Source organism: Ovis aries, chromosome 1 (assembly GCF_016772045.2).
Source record: "Ovis aries strain OAR_USU_Benz2616 breed Rambouillet chromosome 1, ARS-UI_Ramb_v3.0, whole genome shotgun sequence".
NCBI classification, from domain to species: domain Eukaryota; kingdom Metazoa; phylum Chordata; class Mammalia; order Artiodactyla; family Bovidae; genus Ovis; species Ovis aries.
In genome coordinates, this window is record NC_056054.1 from 91,305,358 (window position 1) to 91,326,102 (window position 20,745).

The 20,745-nt window shown below is 49.6% G+C and overlaps 1 protein-coding gene and 1 pseudogene across 1 annotated transcript; both read left to right on the forward strand.

The window, feature by feature from the left end:
- The first annotated feature begins 619 nt into the window (after nt 1-619).
- OLFML3 (olfactomedin like 3) lies at nt 620-3,622 on the forward strand. Its single transcript, XM_004002351.5, has 3 exons — nt 620-811; nt 1,746-2,031; nt 2,337-3,622. The coding sequence occupies exons 1-3, from the start codon at nt 698-700 to the stop codon at nt 3,155-3,157; spliced, it is 1,221 nt and encodes a 406-aa protein (XP_004002400.1). The 5' UTR covers nt 620-697; the 3' UTR covers nt 3,158-3,622.
- Nucleotides 3,623-3,721: 99 nt separating this feature from the next.
- LOC121820016 (ferritin light chain-like) lies at nt 3,722-17,277 on the forward strand (annotated as a pseudogene).
- Nucleotides 17,278-20,745: the final 3,468 nt, after the last annotated feature.

The following is a 20,745-nucleotide window of genomic DNA, read 5'->3' on the forward strand; positions in this document are numbered from 1 at the left end:
GAAAACCCTTGTAAATTCAGTCTACTTGGCTTGCCTTGTGGAAAATTTTCCACTGGAGGTGAAGTCTAAGCCTTGGTTTTCCTGTTAATTCTGAGATGACACCGGGTGCTTAGCACAAGGTGGCGCCAGTGAGCTGTAGAGGAAGGTTCTACAGCCTTGAGCACTATGGCCCTTTTTCCCACCTCTTCCCCTCAGACCTCATCTCCCCTGCTTCCAGCTTCCACCAAAGGCAGAAAACAATCCATGCTATTATTGCTGGGAAAGGAAGGGTAAATGAAGAATGTTTCTGAAGTCAGCGTCGGAAGCATTCTAAAGCAGAAATAAGTTTGCTGAGTTTTCTCTGAGGTTTCTGCCTCCCCCTGCTAGCTCCTTTTCCTGGATGACTGCCCAGAAGGCCTTTGCCCTAGGGTTTCCAGTCCCCTCTCCTCTCCTGGGGAGCCTGCAGCCTAGGCAGGAAGTGGTTAAAGCTTCTGGCTGCTCTGCAATAGGGCCATCTGTGTTTGATCAGTCTAGGCGGAAAGGAGGGGGCAGGGGCCTTAAAGAGACTGAAAGCATTCCAGAGTAGTGAGAGAGACCAGAGATGGAGAAGGAGAGAAGGCACCGCCCCCACCCCGCCTCCAAAGCTAACCCTCCGGCTTGAGTGGAAGAGGCCAACCGCACACACGACTACACACTCTGGCCCTACTATTCCACTGCCATGGGGCCCCGCACTCCGCTGCTGATCTTGTTCCTTTTGTCATGGTTGGGACCCCTTCAAGGACAGCAGCACCACCTTGTGGAATACATGGAACGCCGATTAGCTGCCTTAGAGGTAAGTGACTCTTCTGGCCCAGCCCGGAAGGATTCCATATCTTCTAAGTTGATTCATCCAGTTTGTCAGGGACCTGGGGATGGATGACAAATTAGGCTCTGTTAGTACCTACAGAAAACTCCATCTTTTAATAAGAGGATTCTCAGAATTGCAAGTCTTCCTCTTTCCCCACATCCATAGAATGCAGTGCATGTGTGCTCAGACTTGTCCGACTCTTGAGACCCCATGAACTGTAGCCCACCAGGCTCCTCTGTCCATGGGCTTCTTAAGGCAGGAATACTGGAGTGGGTTGCCATTTCCTCCTCCAGGGGATCTTCCAGACCCAGGGATTGAACCCCAGTCTTCTGCATCTCCTGCATTGCAGGCGAATTCTTTACCACTGAGCCACCAGGGAAGCCAGCATTCATAGTGCAGTTCTAAAGCAAATAGACCGCTGTGTTTCACCCCTGGGGTTAAATGGGATAAGGGAACAGAGTGGAAGTGAGAGCTAGAACTGCAAGGATTTATCCATCTCAAGAGGAGCTGACGGTTCTATTAAAAGTTGGAAGTCCTCAGAGAATCTGCACCTTTCTATTTAATGGCTTGGAGCCTGTAGCATCCTAATTCCTAAGAGGGGGATAGCATAATGGAGCAGAGATCCCTTCTCACCCTCATGCACTTAGACTGCCCTAGAGGCTCAGATGATTCGGTGGCACTGCTCACAGAGAGCAGGCCAGAGGATGCAAAGTCAGGATAGGGGCCTGTGTGGGTCTTAGCCCGGCTCTTTGCACATTGAGCATCTTGAACATTTTGTTTCCTTTCTGTGGGGATTGCGGGGAATGCTGATGCCTGGCTGAGTTTGTGCCTTTTTCCATTCCCGACTCCCTGCTCGGGCCTCTTCCTGCCTGGGAGTTGTGACCCTGCAGCCCTCCTTCCTGCTGCCCCATCCCTTCAGGAACGGCTGGCCCAGTGCCAGGACCAGAGTAGTCGGCATGCTGCTGAGCTACGGGACTTCAAGAACAAGATGCTGCCGCTGTTGGAGGTGGCTGAGAAGGAACGGGAGGCGCTCAGAACCGAAGCTGACACCATCTCCGGGAGAGTAGACCGTCTGGAGCGGGAGGTGGACTATCTGGAGACCCAGAATCCAGCCCTGCCATGTGTAGAGGTTGATGAGAAGGTGACCGGAGGCCCTGGAACCAAAGGCAAGGGCAGAAGAAATGAGAAGTATGATATGATAACAGGTAAGCAATCTGAAACAGACCCCTGTGTTCTGCCTTGAGTCTTTCCCTTTTTCCTCCTTATCCCAGTCTATTTGGCTCTATCTTCTGGAGTCTCTTTTAGGGAAATCTCTGTAATATCAGGTTCATTACGGAGAGTTTCTGGGGACCCAGGCCTCTGGTGCCCTTTCTCCCAATCTTCCATAGAGTAGAGGCATCCACTGGGCAAATGCCCGCTCTTGTCCAAACTGCCCATCCAGGGAGGTTCCTGCAGTGAGCATCTAACTCTTGCCTGTATTTCCTTGTTCTGTGTTCTCCTTTCCCATGAGACTGTGGCTACACGATCTCTCAGGTGAGATCAATGAAGATCCTGAAGCGGTTTGGTGGCCCAGCCGGTCTATGGACAAAGGATCCACTGGGCCCAGCAGAGAAGATCTACGTGCTAGATGGCACCCAGAATGACACAGCCTTTGTCTTCCCAAGACTGCGTGACTTCACCCTTACCATGGCCGCCCGGAAGGCTTCCCGGGTCCGGGTGCCCTTCCCCTGGGTAGGCACGGGCCAGCTGGTATATGGTGGCTTTCTGTATTATGCCCGGAGGCCCCCCGGAGGGCCTGGAGGGGGCGGTGAGTTGCAGAACACTCTGCAGCTCATCAAGTTCCACCTGGCAAACCGGACAGTGGCGGACAGTTCAGTGTTCCCAGCAGAGGGTTTGATCCCCCCGTATGGGCTGACGGCAGACACATACATAGACCTGGCGGCTGACGAGGAGGGCCTTTGGGCTGTTTATGCCACCCGGGAAGATGACAGGCACTTGTGTCTGGCCAAGTTAGACCCACAGACACTGGACACAGAGCAGCAGTGGGACACCCCATGTCCCCGGGAGAATGCCGAGGCCGCCTTTGTCATCTGTGGGACCCTCTACGTCGTCTATAATACCCGCCCTGCCAGTCGTGCTCGCGTCCAGTGCTCCTTTGACGCCAGCGGCACCCTGACCCCTGAAAGGGCAGCACTCCCTTATTTCCCCCGCCGATATGGTGCCCATGCCAGCCTGCGCTATAACCCCCGTGAGCGCCAGCTCTACGCCTGGGATGATGGCTACCAGATTGTCTACAAGCTGGAGATGAGGAAGAAAGAGGAAGAAGTTTGAGGGAGCTGGTCTTATTTTTTTGAATTTCTTTCACCTCCATACATTTATATCCTGAGTTTCCTGCTCTTCATTCTCCAGATGTGGGCAAGTTGTGATTCAAATCTCGTGTTTTTAATCCATGGAAGCTAAATTCTCCCGGCTCCATGCATTTCACATGGGACTCCAGATCTTAAGGAACCCTTTCCGAGCTAAAAGAAAGCCCCAGATGTTCACTCCTCTGCTGCCCTGTGTAAACAAATTACAAGCCAGTGAAAGAAGACCCCGTTCCAGAGCTCTGACCTTTAAATACATGGGGGCAACCCCAGTGATTGGGCAACAGAATGTTTCTGGCTTCAGTGGGAGTCAGGGGAGAGACGGTGAGGAGGAGACTTTTAGCTCTGCCCTCTCTCCCTTTCCCTTCAGTGCCCTAGAGAATGGGACTCCTTCTGTACTGCAGACTTTTGCATTAAAAGGAAAATCCACTGCTCCGCGCCTGTGTGTGTTTGGGGTAGCCCTTGGATCAGATTTCTCCCCAGGATCGTCCATTTTCTCCGCCACATAGCCACTCCTTAAGCCACATTAGGGCCTTGGATAGGCTCCCAGGCCAAGGCAGAGGGGCTTCTCTAGTTACAGACTTCATCGGGAGGCGCCTGGGGAGGCGGGGTATCCGCCACTTAGGGAGGCTGGGCGAAAGGCTTCCCTCCACACCCACCGTTGTCCACACCAGCCTTCCCAGAACCCCAAATGGCACCGTGCCTGTGGCCACGGGACTGGGGCCCAGGGGCAGAGCTTCCAATTCCAATTCTCTGAGGTTTTGAAGCAGAAAATGGATTTTAGTCACACTGCAGTCGAACGTGGGAACTAGGGGCCTGAATATACGTGTGTGTTCAGTAAGAACTGTCTCACTTCTGAAGTGGACTCTGCGCCGCCCCTACACTGAAGCCCGCTCCCACCTCTAGCCTGGGGCTCACCCCCAGGGCCAGGTTGCTCAATTGCACTCTTGGTCTGCAGCACTCTGATTTTCCGGCTGCCACAGCGTCTGCGGTTTGGGTGAGGAGGAGGGGCAGTGACCACGTCCTTACCAGTTTCCCAACACATCCTTCTCTCCACCCACCTCGCCCCCACCTACCTACCTCAGTCCTGGAGCCCTGGAAGTCTGTCCAGAAGTCCTGGAAACTTAACCCTTTGCTGCCTAGCACCCCGGCCTCTGGTGGAGACATGCAGAAGACCATTGCGGGAAGGGAGAAGGGACAGGAGATGGACACCTAGGTTTTGGAGTCCATTCTGTAGGCATCTGCTGAGCTCTGTACCAGGCCCCGTTCTAGCCTCATCCTCATGACCAACATTCAGGAGCAAGGCCCTCTGATGGACAAGATCCACTGCTTTGACAGTGAAATTGACCTCGGAGCAGCCCCGGGGTCCTCCTGGTTTTAACCTCTTAGCAGGAGGGGAAAGGGACCTGGTCTTTTCCCCTGAGGATATCTCTCCCTCGCCCAGCCGCGACCCAGGGTAAGGTTGATCAGTCAGGGCCCTGCCATCCTCCTTTTGTTTTGTTGTCTCCCCAGGCGGAGCTGCTCCTGACGTAGGTTGGGGAGGCAGGGGAAAAGAAAGCCCTGAAGCACCTCACAAAGGCCCTATTGTGGGGAGCCCAGGATGGGTGGGGGCTCGCTCCCATTCAGTTCTCTGTAATGTGAGGCTGGCAGCAGTAATCACCACCTGTCAGCCCACAGAGGGGTCTGCCCACGGAACATCTGGTTCCGCAGCGCACGGTGCACGAGAGGCTGTGAAGGAGGAGTTCCCGCAGGCCTGGAGACAAGGGGCCCGGGCTCTGAGGAGGGGGCGTGTACGCGGAGCTGGGCGGGGGAGGGGAGGAGCTCGGCTCCTTAATGTGACACTCGGTAAGGACCTGACCATAGGCTGCTGGATCGAGGACCAGGCCCTGTCTGTAGAGGTATCTTGATACAGCACCAAACGGCAGAAGTGGCTTTTTGAAGACCCTGAGGAGGGAATGGCTCTGGGACTCTGTGTAAATGCCATCAGTGTGAGGCTGCTGCTGCTGCTGCTAAGTCGCTTCAGTCGTGTCCGACTCCGTGCAACCCCATAGACGGCAGCCCACCAGGATCCCCCGTCCCTGGGATTCTCCAGGCAAGAACACTGGAGTGGCTTGCATTTCTTTCTCCAGTGCATGAAAGTGAAAAGTGAAAGTGAAGTCTCTCAGTCGTGTCCGACTCTTAGTGGCCCCATGGAGTGCAGCCTACTAGTCTCCTTCGTCCATGGGATTTTTCCAGGCAAGAGTACTGGAGTGGGGTGCCATTGCCTTCTCCATCCGTGTGAGGAGTGAGGACTAAGAACTGGTGCTTCAGCCTCACCATGTGTGTGCCTATCTTTATGTCATCTTTCTTTTCCGGGTTCCTCAAAAAGGAAAAGAGTAGCTTTTTTATTTACTTTTTTTTTTTTTTTTTTTGCTTAAAAGTTTTTTGGAAAAGTTCACTCAGACTTTTCTGAAAGGGCAGAAATCTCTGAGGTCTTGTCACTACTTACTTTCTGCCTTTTTTTTTCTTTTTGGCTCCTGTACAATAGCTAGTGCTATTTTGGGAGCCATTTTAGAAGGTGAGTGGAACTGTGTGGGCTGATCCAGTGAACTGTCCAAATTCATTAACGGAAATTAACTGCTGCTCAGAGAGAGTACCTTGGTGGCTGAATCCTATCATCAGAAAACAGCTTCACAGCCCCTTCTCAGACCCTCTGTTACATGTCGCTTGACAGAAGCAGGTTATGACCTCTGGTTTGGATTGAACAAAAGACAGTGGGAAGCAGTGGCCCTAATAGGAGAAGGAGGGGCTCAGAGTCCATAGAGAAGTTCCACGTCTGCCTCCAGCCCCCAGCCTGAAGACAGTAACCACCAGGGATGGGGATGCAGGAATGGAGTCAATCAGCAGGAGATGCCGCTGCTGCGGGGACAGCTGTCTGCCAGGTGTTTGGTCCAGGCGTGTCTCTGCATCACAAGCAGGCTTGAAGAGGTCCCCTTTACCCCTATTCTGCCCTCAAGAGTTCCCCACCCTCACTTCCCAGCTCTCCTCTTTATTCTCAATATCCTCTCCTCCCCAGTGCTGGCCTTTGTGTCTGCCCATGAGAGAAACCAACGTGTTCATGTTGTCACTTTTTCATGGAGGAACCTGAGCCAGTGTTGTCTAAGTCCCAAATGGTGGGGAGCGAGAGGGCAGAGTTATAAGGAATGAAGTTGTTGATTCAGCTGTCAGTGCTTCCTCTGGAATCGGGCTCTGAGCTAAACAGGAACCAGAGTCCTTGCCCTTTTCCTCCTCCAGTCGTAAACTTTCTGGATTCCTTCTCCTTGCATAGGGACCTTTCCCCAAGTTTCCTGGACAAATCCCTTCCACCGATTCTTATTTCTCCACCTGCTCTAGGTCAGAACATGCTCACCGTGAGAGCTGTGGAGACGGTCCTGGTGTGTCTCCCAGCTTGCAGGAGAGGACTTTTAGCCTCAGCAGTGCCATCTCTGCTCTAGGAGGGCTCTTCCAGGCTTCAGCCAGAGGGCAGGAGCCATCCTTCCACCCTTAGCCCCTCTCTGCAGCTGCAGCCTCTCCTGTTGCTCTGCCCCTGCAGCCAGGATGCATCCTCCTCTGCTGCCCCGGCCACCAGGCCTGGTAAGCTCTCCTCTGCCTGCTCTTTAACTTCTGCTCTCACAATGCAGAGCTTAAAAGATTAAATCTTTATTTATGGATTTAATTATACCATAGAAGAATTATAAATGTGGAAGCCAGTGTATTACTTTGCAGAGCAGAACGAGAAAGTAAAAACGAAGGCCTCTTGGCAGCCTCTCTCCAGAACATGGGTTCTGACAATATCTGCAGTTGGACTCATCTCCAGAACACTCTGACATGACCTCCGGGTCATGACCTCCAGCCTTCCCAACTCCGCCTTCTCTGAGAATGGACACCCTACCTCCTCATCCACAAGGGGGATGTGTGTGTGTGGCCCAGGGGGAACAAATCAGATTGCCTCTCCTGGGGATTTAGAATTGCAATCAGAGACGTTAGGTCTGAGAGAGTGTCTGGAAGCATCTTTTCCCTGCCGTGGAGAGACAGTGAGAGCCAGACCGCAGAGGGCAAAGGATGAGGAGACACCAGACAGCAGCAGAGGCAGGAGGGAGGGGGCAGCTGATGCGGGCTGTGAGTAGTGATCTCAACCAGCCCTCCTGTGGTCACAATACCTCACTAGCCCTTGGGTTCTACAAAATGCCTGAATCCTTAAATACCCCCTTTGCTTGTTTGCTTTTCTTAATTTATTTTTTTGCTCAAGTCATATGAGTAGGTTTCCTACAACCCAAATCTGACTCCTCATCTTACCTTAGCTTCCCACCAAAAAAATCACCCCATCCCCTGAATTGTTGGGCACATGGCCTTGAGGCCTTGACTCTTTAGAGTAGTGACTCCTGACCTTTTGGCATCAGGGGCCAGTTTTGTGGAAGACAATTTCTCCATGCACTGGTATGGGAAAGATGGTTTCGAGATTGTTCTCATAAGGAGCATGCAACCTAGATCCCTTGCATGAACAATCACAGTAGGATTTGTGCTCCTCTGAGAATCTAATGCCTCCGCTGATCTGACAGCAGGCGGAGCTCAGGAAGTAAAGGGAGTGATGGGGAGGAGCTGTAAGTACAGATGAAACTTCATCGCTCACCGCCCACTTCCTGTTGTGTGGCCTGCTCCCTAACAGGCGTGGGGCCTGCTAGAGGGGTTGAGGACCCCTGCTTTAGAATGTTCCTCCCTGCCTGGGACCTAGAGGACTCACTAGAATAATGAAGAATCTGTGCAGGCCTGTCCTGAATCATTGTACCACGGCTGGCTCACACCATTTGTCCTTCTTGACACCTCAGAGATGGCGACTCAGTTGCCCTCCCCTGTACCAGCCCCTCCTGGTGTGTTTCTCCATCGTAGCTCGTAACACTATTCTCTGCAGCAGCCTGATGCTACTTTAGGGTCTGGCAAGCTTGGAGTCAGAACGCTGCTTGGGTCGGCATCTGGCTCTGCTCTGATGCTTTGAGCAAGTTGCTTAATACCTTATCTATGAGATAATAATATCTGCCCAAGAGGATTGTTGCAATGAGGATTAGAGACCATATACGCCAACTCTTTATCAGAATGTAGCTCTCAAGCCCCACTTCCACTGGGAGGCTTTCCTGGCTGTTTCCAATCTCCCTTGGTCCCCCCAACCCTCCGGCAGGGCCAGGGTATTTTCCCTCTGGGCCCTGACTTACCCTGTGCGCATCCCAGGTGGAGCCAGTACCATCATGTGTTGTTTCTTGCTATTCTTTGAGTCCCCAGAGCCTCACCCAGACCCTGGCTCAGACGGGGCTCAATAAATACTGTATTCGTGGTCCCCCGGGAGACTGTGAACCCTTGGAACTCTGGGCAGATTTGTCCCCTAACTCAGTTCAGCAAGAAGTAAACGTTTTTGGTGGCATTTTTCAATTCAGCTGGACAAAGACAAGCTACAGATAAAAACAGAATGCAGTCTCTTTTCAACTGTGGGACATGTTGGCCTTCTCACAGTGACAATTTTTAGCTCCTACATCTAAGGAGAATGTCTCAAAGGAGGTTAAGCCCTGTGGCCACAGGGGAGGAAGGCAATAAAACTACAGAAGGCAGTGGGGAGACCTTTGTTGTTCAGCATCTGGTTCACAGCAGGGATCATGGAGTAGTTAAGCCCATTCCCTCCCCAGCCCTGCCATTTCCTATCATTTCTCTTTGAGCCTGGGTTTCCTATTAACTTCCCTTTACTATTTTCCTATTTCCTATTATTTCTCTTCGAGCCTGGGTTTCTTCATCTATAGAATGCAGATAATACCAATTCCACGTATAGCTGTGAGAACGAAGTGAGGTAATCCTTGTAAAGCAGCATCCAGTGCCTGGCACATAATAGGTGCTCAATAAGCATTGTTATCGTTATCAACATCATCTTGGTTGCAGGAGTCTTCTCAGACTAAGAAAGGCTCGTGCTTTTTATCTCCTCGGACTTTACAACAATTCCATGAGACAGGCAGTTCTCAGGAACCTCAGGAATAGAAGAGATTTAATGATTGGTCTACGATTGCATCATTATGAGTGTCGTGGGGCTAGAATACAGTCTCAGAGGCTATGTGGAGGAGCTGGAAGAGCTGGAGCTCTGAACACCAGCTGAGTTCAAATCCTTGCTCAGGTGCAGCTCGCCCCCACGGTCCCATGGATCTGTCTCGTGCTTAGATGAAAAGGACCCAGGGAGGCTCCAGCCTCTGACCACCCTCCAACTTTTTTTCCACTCCCAGCCTTTGGAATCAGCCACTCAGTTGTCCTCCATCAGCCAACACCATTTTGGTTGGTTTTTTTTTTTTTTGCTTTTTTTAAAAAAATTATTTTTAATTGGAGGATAATTGCTTTACAATATTGTATTGGTTTCTGCCATACATCAACAAGAATCAGCCATAGGTGTACCTGTGTCCCCTCCCCCTTGAACCTTCCTTCCGCCTTCCATCCCCGCCCCGAGGTTGTCACAGAGCACCGATGCTGACTCCCTGCATCACACAGCAAATTCCCCTGGCTATCTATTTCACATGTGGTCATGTGTATGTTTCCATGCGACTCCCTCAATCCGTCCCACCCTCTCCTTCCCCTGCTGTGCCCACAGGTCTGTTCTCTGTGTCTGCGTCTCCGCTGCTGCCCTGAAAATAGGCTCACCAGTACCATCTTTCTAGATTCCAGTCTTATGTGTTAATATACGATATTTAGCCAACATCATTTTTTGAGCTTAACTCCTTATTACTGATCAACCATGAACTGATGTGAAGAACTGGCTCTATGGACGTGAGTTTGAGCGAGCTCCGGGAGATGGTAAAGGACAGGGAAGCTTGGTGTGCTGTAGTCCATGGGGTCGCAAAGAGTCAGACACAACTGAGTGACTGAACCAAACGGAACTGATGAACTCCCAGATTTATCAGAATTATTCCACTGAGGTGGAGCCTGCCATCAGCCACCTGGTTAGCATGTCTGCCGGCCTCTTACACCTACCTCTCTCTGGGCTTCTATTCCCACTGAGATGATGTGGCTCTGGAGGGCCTGGGCCACTTTTTTTTCACAAATTGGCTGAGGAGAAGCGAGAGGGTGCCAAAGGTCTCTTGAAAATGCAAAACCAGCGGGGTGGCATCACGCCCTCCTCCAGGATATGCAGAAGCCATCTCAAGATGAGTGGTGTAAAACCTGGGACACCCTGGAAGCCACCCTTCTCATACAGAAGAACCTAAACCTGGCCATATTGGATCTGCATGGCCTGGGTTCTGCCCGCGCAGACCCCCACCTCTGTAACTTCCTGGAGAGCCAGTTCCTAGGTGAGGAGGTGAAACTTGAAACTCTTCAGAAGATGGGTGACCACCTGACCAACCTCCACAGGCTGGCTGGTCCCCATGCTGGGCTGGGTGAATATATCTTCCAAAGGCTCACCCTTAAGCACGGCTAGGAGCCTCAGGAGCCCAGCAGCCTTTGAGGAGCCCCTCTAATAGGGCTTCTCTCTGAAGCCCCTCTCTGCAACCACTAGGCAGCTTTTAAACCACCCTGGATCCCTCTCCCAACCCTTGGACTAAATAGAAACAATAAAGCTTTTTGCCACCAAGGGGAAAACAAAAATCCTTGCTCAGCCACTCACTGGCTGTATGATCCTGGGCAAATCAATTCTCTGAGTGTCAGTGAGTGTTACCCACTCACAGACGTGTTGTGAGCAGTAGATGGACTACTGTGTATGAAATATCTAGCAGAACATCCAGGAAAATAAAGGAGCTCACTGCATGCTTGTCCCCAGGGCTGTGACTTGCAGTCTCATATCAGACAGTATGCAGCTGCCGTCTCTGTGTGGTGATCAGCCATCTGTCTCAACCCACTGGTTCTCTGGCTGCCTTCACTCTCCACTTGTACATTGTCTATGGGAAGGCAGAGCCCTTGTTTCCCACCATAATCGGTACATGATCAACAACAGCAGGGTTGACAGGTGTCCTGTGCCAGTGGTGGGGGAAGAAAGCAAGCTGTGTGGAAGCACCTCCACCCTTTCTCTGCACCTGAACCAACTCCACCAGCAATGATATGTGTGTGTGTGTAGGTTTTAGTTTTCTTTTCTTTTTTAAAAAATACAGTGCTCCCAAGCTGCCTTTTCCCTTCTACCACGTTTTCTCCCTTGGAGATATTTCAGTTGTTCAGCATGTGTCCCTAGTAGCCATCACTGTTGACTTTTTTGGATTTATTTGCTGTTGGTTTTGACAGATCCTTCGGTGCACTTTGGTTGCACTTGGTCTTACAGATACTTATTACTGTCCAATTGCACATGATTTTTGTTTTGTGGCTGCTGAATATTATAAATATTATAAATCCAGGCAGCTGTGAAATGCATGAGCTGTTTTCCATCTATTCTGCCTGTCCTTTTGGAGGAAGGAAGACAGTGTGGAGAGAGCACAGGGAAGGGAGAAAGACCTTTCCATCTCAGTGTGACGGGTTCATGTGGCTGAGTGTCCAGGCTGCTCCTCATCCACTGTGTGACCTTGCGTCAGATGCTAAGCTCCTTGAGTCTCAGTGCTCATTTGCAAAATAGGATTATGTTATCTGGATTACCATCTCATAGGACTGTTGAGGTTCAAGTCCTAATGCATAAAGCTTTTAGGATCTCCAGGAAGGAATCTTAGGAATCATTGAGTTTAGCTCCCTCCTTTTACACTCGAAGAAATTGAAGTCCAGAGAGCCTTTTGAGGGCAGGGACCGTGTCATATTCATCTTGCTGGGGATCCAGGCAGAGTCAGGCGCACATGAGGTGTCTGATAAATACTTTGCAAATGAGTTGAATGATCAGCTCGCAGCGACGTATCTATGATTTAACCTCTTGGTGACTCAGGGTTATCAACATCAATTACTGCATGGTGTTGCTTTGCCCTGATGCCTTCAGAACCAATTATGCTGTGTACAGTGCGGCTACGATGCTTTTCTTCTTCATGTTTCTCCTCTCTGCTCCTTCACTGTCACCTGTCAGTTCTCCCTGTAGCCTTTGGGGCCACTCTGAGAAGTCTCCATCACTGTTTCTAATTGGCTGTCCACTTAGGCTTGGACGGAACAAGAGTTAAAAGGCTCTGAAAGATTTCAAGTTGGCAATCATGCCAGGTACTTGTATTGGCGTCACAAGGAATGTGGCAGAGTATTCTACAGACCGGAAGCATAACCTATTTTAATCTGGAAGAGGCTTAATGTCATCTGGTTTAGGACCCTCGAGTCACGCAAGTATTTTCTAACTCACCATGCCCTTCCAGTGCCTTCCAGCATGATGTGATCAGTTTACTCAGTGATTTGTGAAGCAGGTATATGGTTTATGCTGGCAGTGACTGAGGATTCAATGTTCTACCCCTGAAATATCTGCCTGATGACCTGGATTCTTAAGCATTTTTCCCTCCCAGCAAAGGGGGAAGTAAACGCACACAGCTGTGGATTTCTCCTCTCATTCCTGACTATGACCTACAAATTCCCTTCTCTTTCTCTCTCTGTCCTTTCCAACCCTCCCTAGTCCAGACTGAGGTGAAATATTTTTTACTGCTGTATGTGGCTTAGATATCTAAGGGAAGGTTTAATGATGTAAGCTAGCAACATTAGCTTAATAAGTAGGTAAGGGAAATGTTAGTCTTATCAGTGGGTTTTTTGTTTGTTTTGGCCTTTGGCTGGCTGTCACTTGTGGCTTGCAGCCTTTGTTCCCCAGCCAGGGGTTGAACTTGGATTCAACCAAGTTCAGAGAGAAGGCACAGAGTCCTAACCACTGGACGGCCAGGGAAGTCTTTATCACTGGATTTTAAATTGAGGTAGAAGTAATCTCATTTAAACCGGGCTTTAGTATTCATTTGAAAGCCTGTAAATTGCAGACAAATTATCAGCCACAAATTGGGATTTATGATCTGTGGGTTTTTAATGAGGACAAGGGAGGCAGCTCAACACTCTTACGGATTCATGGTCTGGGAAAGATGAGCATGGCTTACCATTTCCCCGAGGACGGGACAGTGGCAGAGCCCAGAGCAGACATCTGAAATTCAAGTTGTAGTTCAGCTCTATTCTGCCTGCGTAATCTCAGTTTCCTCACCTGTAAGGTAACAACAATATTCGTATCTCCCTCACAGGGGCAGTGTGATGACTAAAATGAGATAACACATGTGAAAGTGTTTTGTAAATCACAGAGCCACACACAGGCCTGCTGCTCAGATCACTCCATTAAGATTTATCGTAGAGTGTCTCGTGACTGTGCTAGGAATGGGACAGGCCGAGGAACCTGTCTGGCAAGAAGGATGAAGGGGATGTTGTACAAATAAAAAAAGACATCATTAGGAGAGTTGATTATTACAAACAAAAGGAACTTGTAATAGGTATCTCAGACTCTCAAAGGGGATATGATTTCTATGGAACTTGGACCCTGTTATGAGATTGAACCACTGTGAGCGATCATCAGAAGGCAGAAAACGCAGTCATAGATGGTGCCCAGGCTGCAAGTCAGAACACCATGCAGTGTAGAGCGAAGCCCAATGCCTAGTTATAGCACGCGCATGCTCAGTTGCATCCAACTTTGGGACCCATAGACTGTAGCCACACCTCTGTCCATGGGATTTCCCACACAAGAATACTGGAGTGGGTTGCCATTTTCTCCTCCAAGGGATCTTCCCAACCCAGGGACAGAACCTACATCTCCTGTGGCTTCCACATTGGCGGGTGGATTCTTTACTACTGAGCCACCTGGGAAGTCCGCCTAGTCATAGAGCAGGAAGCAAATCTGGAGGTGAGACACACATCTGAGTTAGGGAAGGTCACTGAGAGATGCTGAAGTCTGAATGGGGCTTGTGTGAAAAGCAGCACCTGCGGGAACACTGCCATGTCAAAGCCAGCTTGGACAGGCAATTGATTAATGAAAAACGTAATGGATGTTGGTGAAGTATATACTACGTGCCTCCTCACAGTTGGACTTCCCTGGTGGCTCAGACGCTAAAGCATCTGTCTACAATGCGGGAGACCCGGGTTCGAGTCCTGGGTTGGGAAGATCCCCTGGAGAAGGAAATGGCAACCCACCCCAGTACTATTGCCTGGAAAATCCCATGGACAGAGGAGCCTGGTAGGCTACAGTCTATGGGGTCACAAAGAGTTGGACACGACTGAGCGACTTCACTTCCTCACAACAGTCAATGTCCACAGACATGGACATGTCTTCACAGTTTGTGGACTTCTGGTTTAAAGACATGAATAAATAGAAACCACATTGCAGCGTGGTCAGACTTGTGCAGCAAGAGGACTTTGTTCATGGTGCAGGGGGTGTGTCAACTTCTGGAGGGTCCTCAGCCTGACTGGAGGGAGGACCCCTCTGCACACCACTCTCGTCATCACTCAGCTGGGCCACTGCAGGAGTCTCCCAACTGACGTCCTGCCCCAGAGTCTCTCCTGGCTCCAGTGCCTGTGTCACGGTGTCTTGCTGTATGTCACTGCTTGTTAATGGACCCATCTTCCCGGACTAGACTGACTTCCTCTTTATAGCGGTGGTAGCTACTCCTCAGGCTTAATGGATGTTTGCGAAGAACACGGAGAGGGAAGGTCACAAAGGGAGGAAGGAGGGTCCTCACTGTCCAGGGCTGTCCTCTCCTTCCAAACTTGTTCACCATGAGCTTGAAGGCAAGTGCTCTGGACTAGGAGTTCGCACGGGTATAAGTGCTCCTGCGGGCTTTCCGGGTGGCTCAGCGGTAAAGAATCCACTTGCCAGTGAAGGAGATGCAAGAGATGCGGGTTTGATCCCTGGGTCGGGAAAATCCCCTGGAGTAGGAAGTGGCAACCCACTCCAGTGTTCTTGCCTGAAGAACCAACCGCATGGACAGAGGAGCATGGCGGGCTACAGTCCACACGATTGCAAAGAGTCAGACACGCCCGAGCACACACCAGCACACAAGCTCTCCTGAAGGAGCAGCTTCCCTCATGAGACAGCCAGCAGCCAGAACCCTAGCCAGTTCTCCTTTTTTTGCAGAGTTTTCCTTACAAGTCTCCTAGGAACAGGACCTTGTTGCCAGTTGCGCATCCCCTGGAGCAAGTCTCACTGGATGCCCCCCGGAATTCATCTTCGCCTTGGGCCGCAGCCTCTGTAGAGCACTTACCTCCAGGCCTGCCACCCACAGAAATAATAAACAGTGGCACTGTTTACAGAGCCTTTGGCACCCACCCTGCACAGCACAAATGCAATAGTTTCAAGCCTCAAAACAGTGATTCCCAACACATTTAATGAGAGCCAGACTTTGTGCTGGGGGCTGAGAAGACGTGATGACTTCCGGGCCTCAGAAACTGACTATTCAGTTGGGATGGGGGAATGGGGAGGCGGCCAAGGGTAGAATGAGAAGACAGGCATGGATTTCCCTCTGCCTGTGGCTCCATAGTTTAGAATAAGTGGTGTTAGAGAGCTGTGCTTCATGAGAATTCCAAGGAGGGAGTGGTCCGTACTCCAGGAGGGGGATTTGAAGAGGTGCCATCAGGTGGTAGTGTTTGAGGTGGCCTCAGAGGAAGGGCTGGACTGAGAGGGTGCCCCAGGAGAGGACACTGGCAGGAGCCCAGGTGTGGAGATGGTCAGGTGCAAGTATAGTCAGGAAAGAGCTACTAGGTGAGTTTTATGAGACTATAAATTGCCTCTAAGGGTGTACAGTGAAATAAAAGCCCAAAACTCTCAACCAGGCCATATTGCTAAGGGAGTTCTCTTTGAGTTGAGCTAACCAACAAAGGTCCACCTAGTAGAAGCTATGATTTTTCCAGGGGTCATGTATGGATGTGAGGGTTGGACTATAAAGAAGGCTGAGTGTTGAAGAATTGATGCTTTTGAACTGTGGTGTTGGAGAAGACTCTTGAGAGTCCCTTGGACTGAAAGGAGATCAAACCAGTCCATCCTAAAGGAAATCAGTCCTGAATATTCATTGGAAGGACTGATGCTGAAGCTGAAACTCCAATACTTTGGCCACCTGATGCAAAGAACTGACTCATTGGAAAAGACTCCGATGCTTGGAAAGATTGAAGGCGGGAGGAGAATAGGACAACAGAGGATGAGATGGTTGGATGGCATCACCAACGTGATGGACATGAGTTTGAGTAGGCTCCGGGAATTGGTGATGGACAGGGAAGCCTGGTGTGCTGCAGTCCATGACGTCGCAAAGAGTCAGACACAACTGAACGATTGAACTAACGAACTAAGCACGTTGAGGGGATTCCCAGGTGGCGCCAATGGTAAAGAACCCACCTGCCAACGCAGGAAATATGAGACACTGGTTCAATCCCTGAGTGGCGAAGACCCCCTGTAGGAGGAAATGGTGCCCTACTCCAGTGTTCTTGCCTGGAGAATCCCATGGACAGAGGAGCCTGGCGGGCTATGGTCCATAGGTTTATAAAGGGTTGGACATGACTGAAGCAGCTTAGCATGCGTGGGAGAATGAATAGGAGCCAGTGGAGGAAAGAGACTGTGTAGAACTAGGGAAAGTCCTCATTTCTAAATCTGAGAGGAGGAAGGACCAAGAAGGAGGAGGAAGCCAGGACCTTCAAACATTTAGAGAGGTCAGAATGGTGAGGGAAGCAGCTGGAGGGCATTTGCTTTGAAGTACAAGTTGGTGAGGGGAGGGGAGGCCGTGAAACAAGGCTGTTCACTGAAGAAACTGGGTGTTGGACAGGCAGGTGTGCTGGGCAGGAGGCGGAGAGAAAGAGAAGCAGGGTTGAGGGAAGTTTTGTTTAAATATTTTATATTATGAAATGTTGATATTTTAAATGTACAGAAAATAATATAATTGGCAACCGTGAATCACCACTCAGACTTAGAATGTTCACATTTCTGATGCTTGCTATAGATCTTTCTTTCTTAAAAAAAAAAAAAAGACATATAAGCTTACAGATTCAGTTAACCATCTTCCCCACCCTCACCTCACCTCTCTCCTCACAGGTTACTACTATCCTTAAATCAGTATCATCCCCTTGTGTTTGAAACAATGTGTTCATTGCACATATCTGTACCAAGTCAGCTTGTAGAATTATTTTGTATGTTTTAAAATTCACATAAAAAGTATCTTCTATAAATGTTATTGTTGTTCCATTGCTCAGTCATATTCGATTCTGGGACCCCAAGCACTGTAGCCCACCAGGCGCCTCTGTCCATGGGATTTCCCAGGCAAGAATACTGGAGTGGGTTGCCATTTCCTTCCCCACCGAGGGCTTGAAGCCAGGTCTCCTGCATTGGCAGGTAGATTCTTTACTGCCGAGCCACCAGGGAAGTGCCTCTATTAAGTACACGTATGCAATCTTTTTAAGCTCCAGCATTATTTTGGAGGTTGCCCAGGATGGCCACAGAGCTCCGGCTCCTTCATTTTCACTCCCACTGTATTCCTGCGCCTGTCTCTCCCCTCCTGCCGGCTGTTTCCACTTCTCACTGTTACACACAGTGTAGAGCATCCTGGTTCAGGCATCCCTGTGTCCATGTGGGAGGCTCCTGGACAGACCCCAGAAGTGGGGGAAGCATGCTTCATGGTGCATCTGTCTGGGGCTTCGCAGGGCACTGGGACTTCCCAGCGGGGTGCTGCTCCATTCCTGTTTATCCTCAGTGTTTGTTTCCAGAAGGGGAAAGACTGGCATCCGGGGAGAGGTTGATGGTCAGTGTGATGGAGAGAGGGAACCAGACCACACAGGATGAGGACAGGCGTGTGTGTAGGAGGCTTCTTGCAGAAGAACAAAGGATGAGATACCGAGTGAAATGGAGAAAGTTGACCTTAGGAAGAATCAGCTGTTGGGAAGGTGAGGGCTGGGAATCAGCTCTAAGTCTGAGAAGGAAAATTAGGGGAACAGCCAACAGCAAAGGGAATTTGGCACAAAGGCAGCAAGAGACGGCGGAGATATGGTTGAGAAGTGAGGGCCAGGGGAACTTGCCAGGGGTCCACAGCAACTCACCTCGTGGCCAGCCTCCCCTCCCCCTCCTGGACAGTATTGGTCAACAAGTAACAGCTAACAGCTCCTCGCTTTTTTTGAGCCTTTACAATGTGTCCTTGGTAGGCATCTTCCCATTTCACAATCACCTTCGATAGCATGACAGGCTACAAACAAAAAGACTTCAGGCTTTTAGTTGCTATAAGGTTTATGTTAGTAGGTGCTGTGTGTCTTGTGACTGCCCCTGAAGATGAGACATCTCAGGCCAAATGAGAAGCACAGCATTAGTGGGGCGGTGGGAGGGCGGGGCTAGGGGGCTGCCGGAATCAGTCTGGTCACTCTGCTGGGTCAGGTCTGAGAAAGAATGTTCTTTTCTGCCCTAGGTGAAATGGCTAATTAGATCTGCTACTATTTATTAGGCACCTACTGGGTGCTAGGCTCCTGTGAGATGCTTTGCATGCCTTCTTTTTAATCCCAACAACAATCCTGAAAAGTTGATGTTATTATCTCTATTCTACAAGTAAGAAATTTGAGCCTCCAAGAGGCTGTCACAAGGCAAGGTCACTGGGATCTGGTATTGTTAATATCCACCAAAGAAAAGACCTGTGGGAAGTAAGAGCCCTGTCTTCAAATATGAGAAAGGTCATCATAACAGTTGTTTCATCTGGCCTGTAAGTGTAAAGCAAGGCTCTCAGTAGGGATAAGTTACACAAAGAGAGGGAGTTCCATTTAACAAAAGGAAGAATGGTCAGCCCTGTGCTAGAATGTTTTGTTACCTTTGGTGGTAGTGAGCTCCCTGTTCCTGGAGGTATTCAAGCAAAGGCTGGGTGAAAGTTGGGTGGGGCTCCACAGAGGAAGGCAAATGTTAGAGGAGTGGAATAGATGCCCCTCACAATATTTTCCAACATTGAAGTTTTGTTAAAGTTTTTAGCAAGATGAAAAGAGGAAAGTCAAGAGAGAAGAGTTCAAAGGCCTTGGCATGGCTGGCCATGGGGCAAAGCTCCGTATGCTACACCTTGGAAAATGAGCGACGGCTCTTCTGGCTACTAGGGCGAAGGGTCGAACTTGGGTCCTGCCCCACCCACCCCTGACTCGGCCTCAGGTGAAGTCTCCCGGAGAAGTTGGAGGGAGAAGTTTGGCGTGTACATTTCTGCCTGAGTGACTCCCAATCCATTTTTCACAAGCTCTGGCTTAGGCAGGTGTCTGGCTGTGGTTTGAATCCGACTTGTTTGCATTTCTGCAGCAGGCGGCCTCTGTGACTGGCTGCAGAGGGAGAGATTTGCTTTGCACATAATTTAATCCAAGGGTTAGTTACTGAGTTTGCTCCTCCCCAGACAAGGGGAATCAACACACTTTCCTCCAACCTCACCTTCGTTTGGTCATTAGCAGGGATGCTGCTCTGTGAGCCTTGCTAGATTCATAGGATCACAACTCAAAGGTGATTTACTGTAACTCCTGATATTAAAAACCTCCGAATGAGACATGTGGAATGAATAATGCTCTGTAGTGAATTCGTTAATGAATTTCCTCTCTGTTTGCAAAATAAAGGGATTGGCCAAAAAAACGGAGGGGGGACTGGGAGTGGAAAAAGACCCATGAAACTGTGCCAATTGGGTTCTTAATGATTCTGGAGAGAAAACAATCAGAAATTGCTTTTAAAAAAATCCACATTCTATTCTCAGTAGGGACAGTCATTAATTTCAGGGTAGAAGATGGCTTGGCATCTTTCTGTTATCCTTAGAATAAATACGCAGTTACCTTCAAAAAAAAAGGTGGGGGAGGTTATGATCCAGGGTTTAAGTCATCTTGGCTGGTTTCTTATTTGCACGTAGATGGTGAAGTTTGCCTTTGTTTCAGAGGTTGATTGCTGGGAAGGGGAATCCATGAAGAATGAAAACCTGTTCAGCAACAGGCGAGGAGGCAGTGGGGCCTCTGAGCAGTTCCTCCGAGCTCGCTGCTGGTCTGCGCACCCTTACTTGCTGGGCCACAGTGTTCTGCTCTAGGCCAATGGACAGAATCAGCTTCCTGGGCAGGTGATGCCTGCACAGGGGTCACAAAGGACCCCACACTTAGAAGGGTCCCACACTTGGTTTAATGCTCTGCTCTTGCTGCCTTGAGGTTCGTAAGTTTTGATAGAGGAGCCCCTTTGCTTTCATTGTGCACTGGGTCCGGAAGTTATGTAGCTACACTCACCAGCTGGTGATTCTTTTCACTGACCCATCTCTTGTTCTGTCATCTGCCCTTTCCAGCTCTGGCTTTTCTCAGAAGACCAACCATTAAGATGTTTGCTCCACAAATATGTGTATTGGGTAAAAGTATGTGTCTGTGTTTTAAAAAGATGGACAATTAATTGCTTTTTACACTCTGACTGAAATATAAGACATGTTAACTGTGGAAAAAATGATGAGTACAAAGAAACCATCCATATACCTACCACACGGCAACATAACTTTCTAGTCCTCTTTTGTACATATTTTTGCTTTCCTCTATCTTTGTGTCATTGGCAATATGCAGGAATAATGTATTGGAAAATGCTTCTAAACAATTCCCAATGTAGCCTGGGCTATATTTTTTCCCCTCAGATTTTATGATACTCTAGTGTATAAGGATACCATCATCTACTCAGTCTCC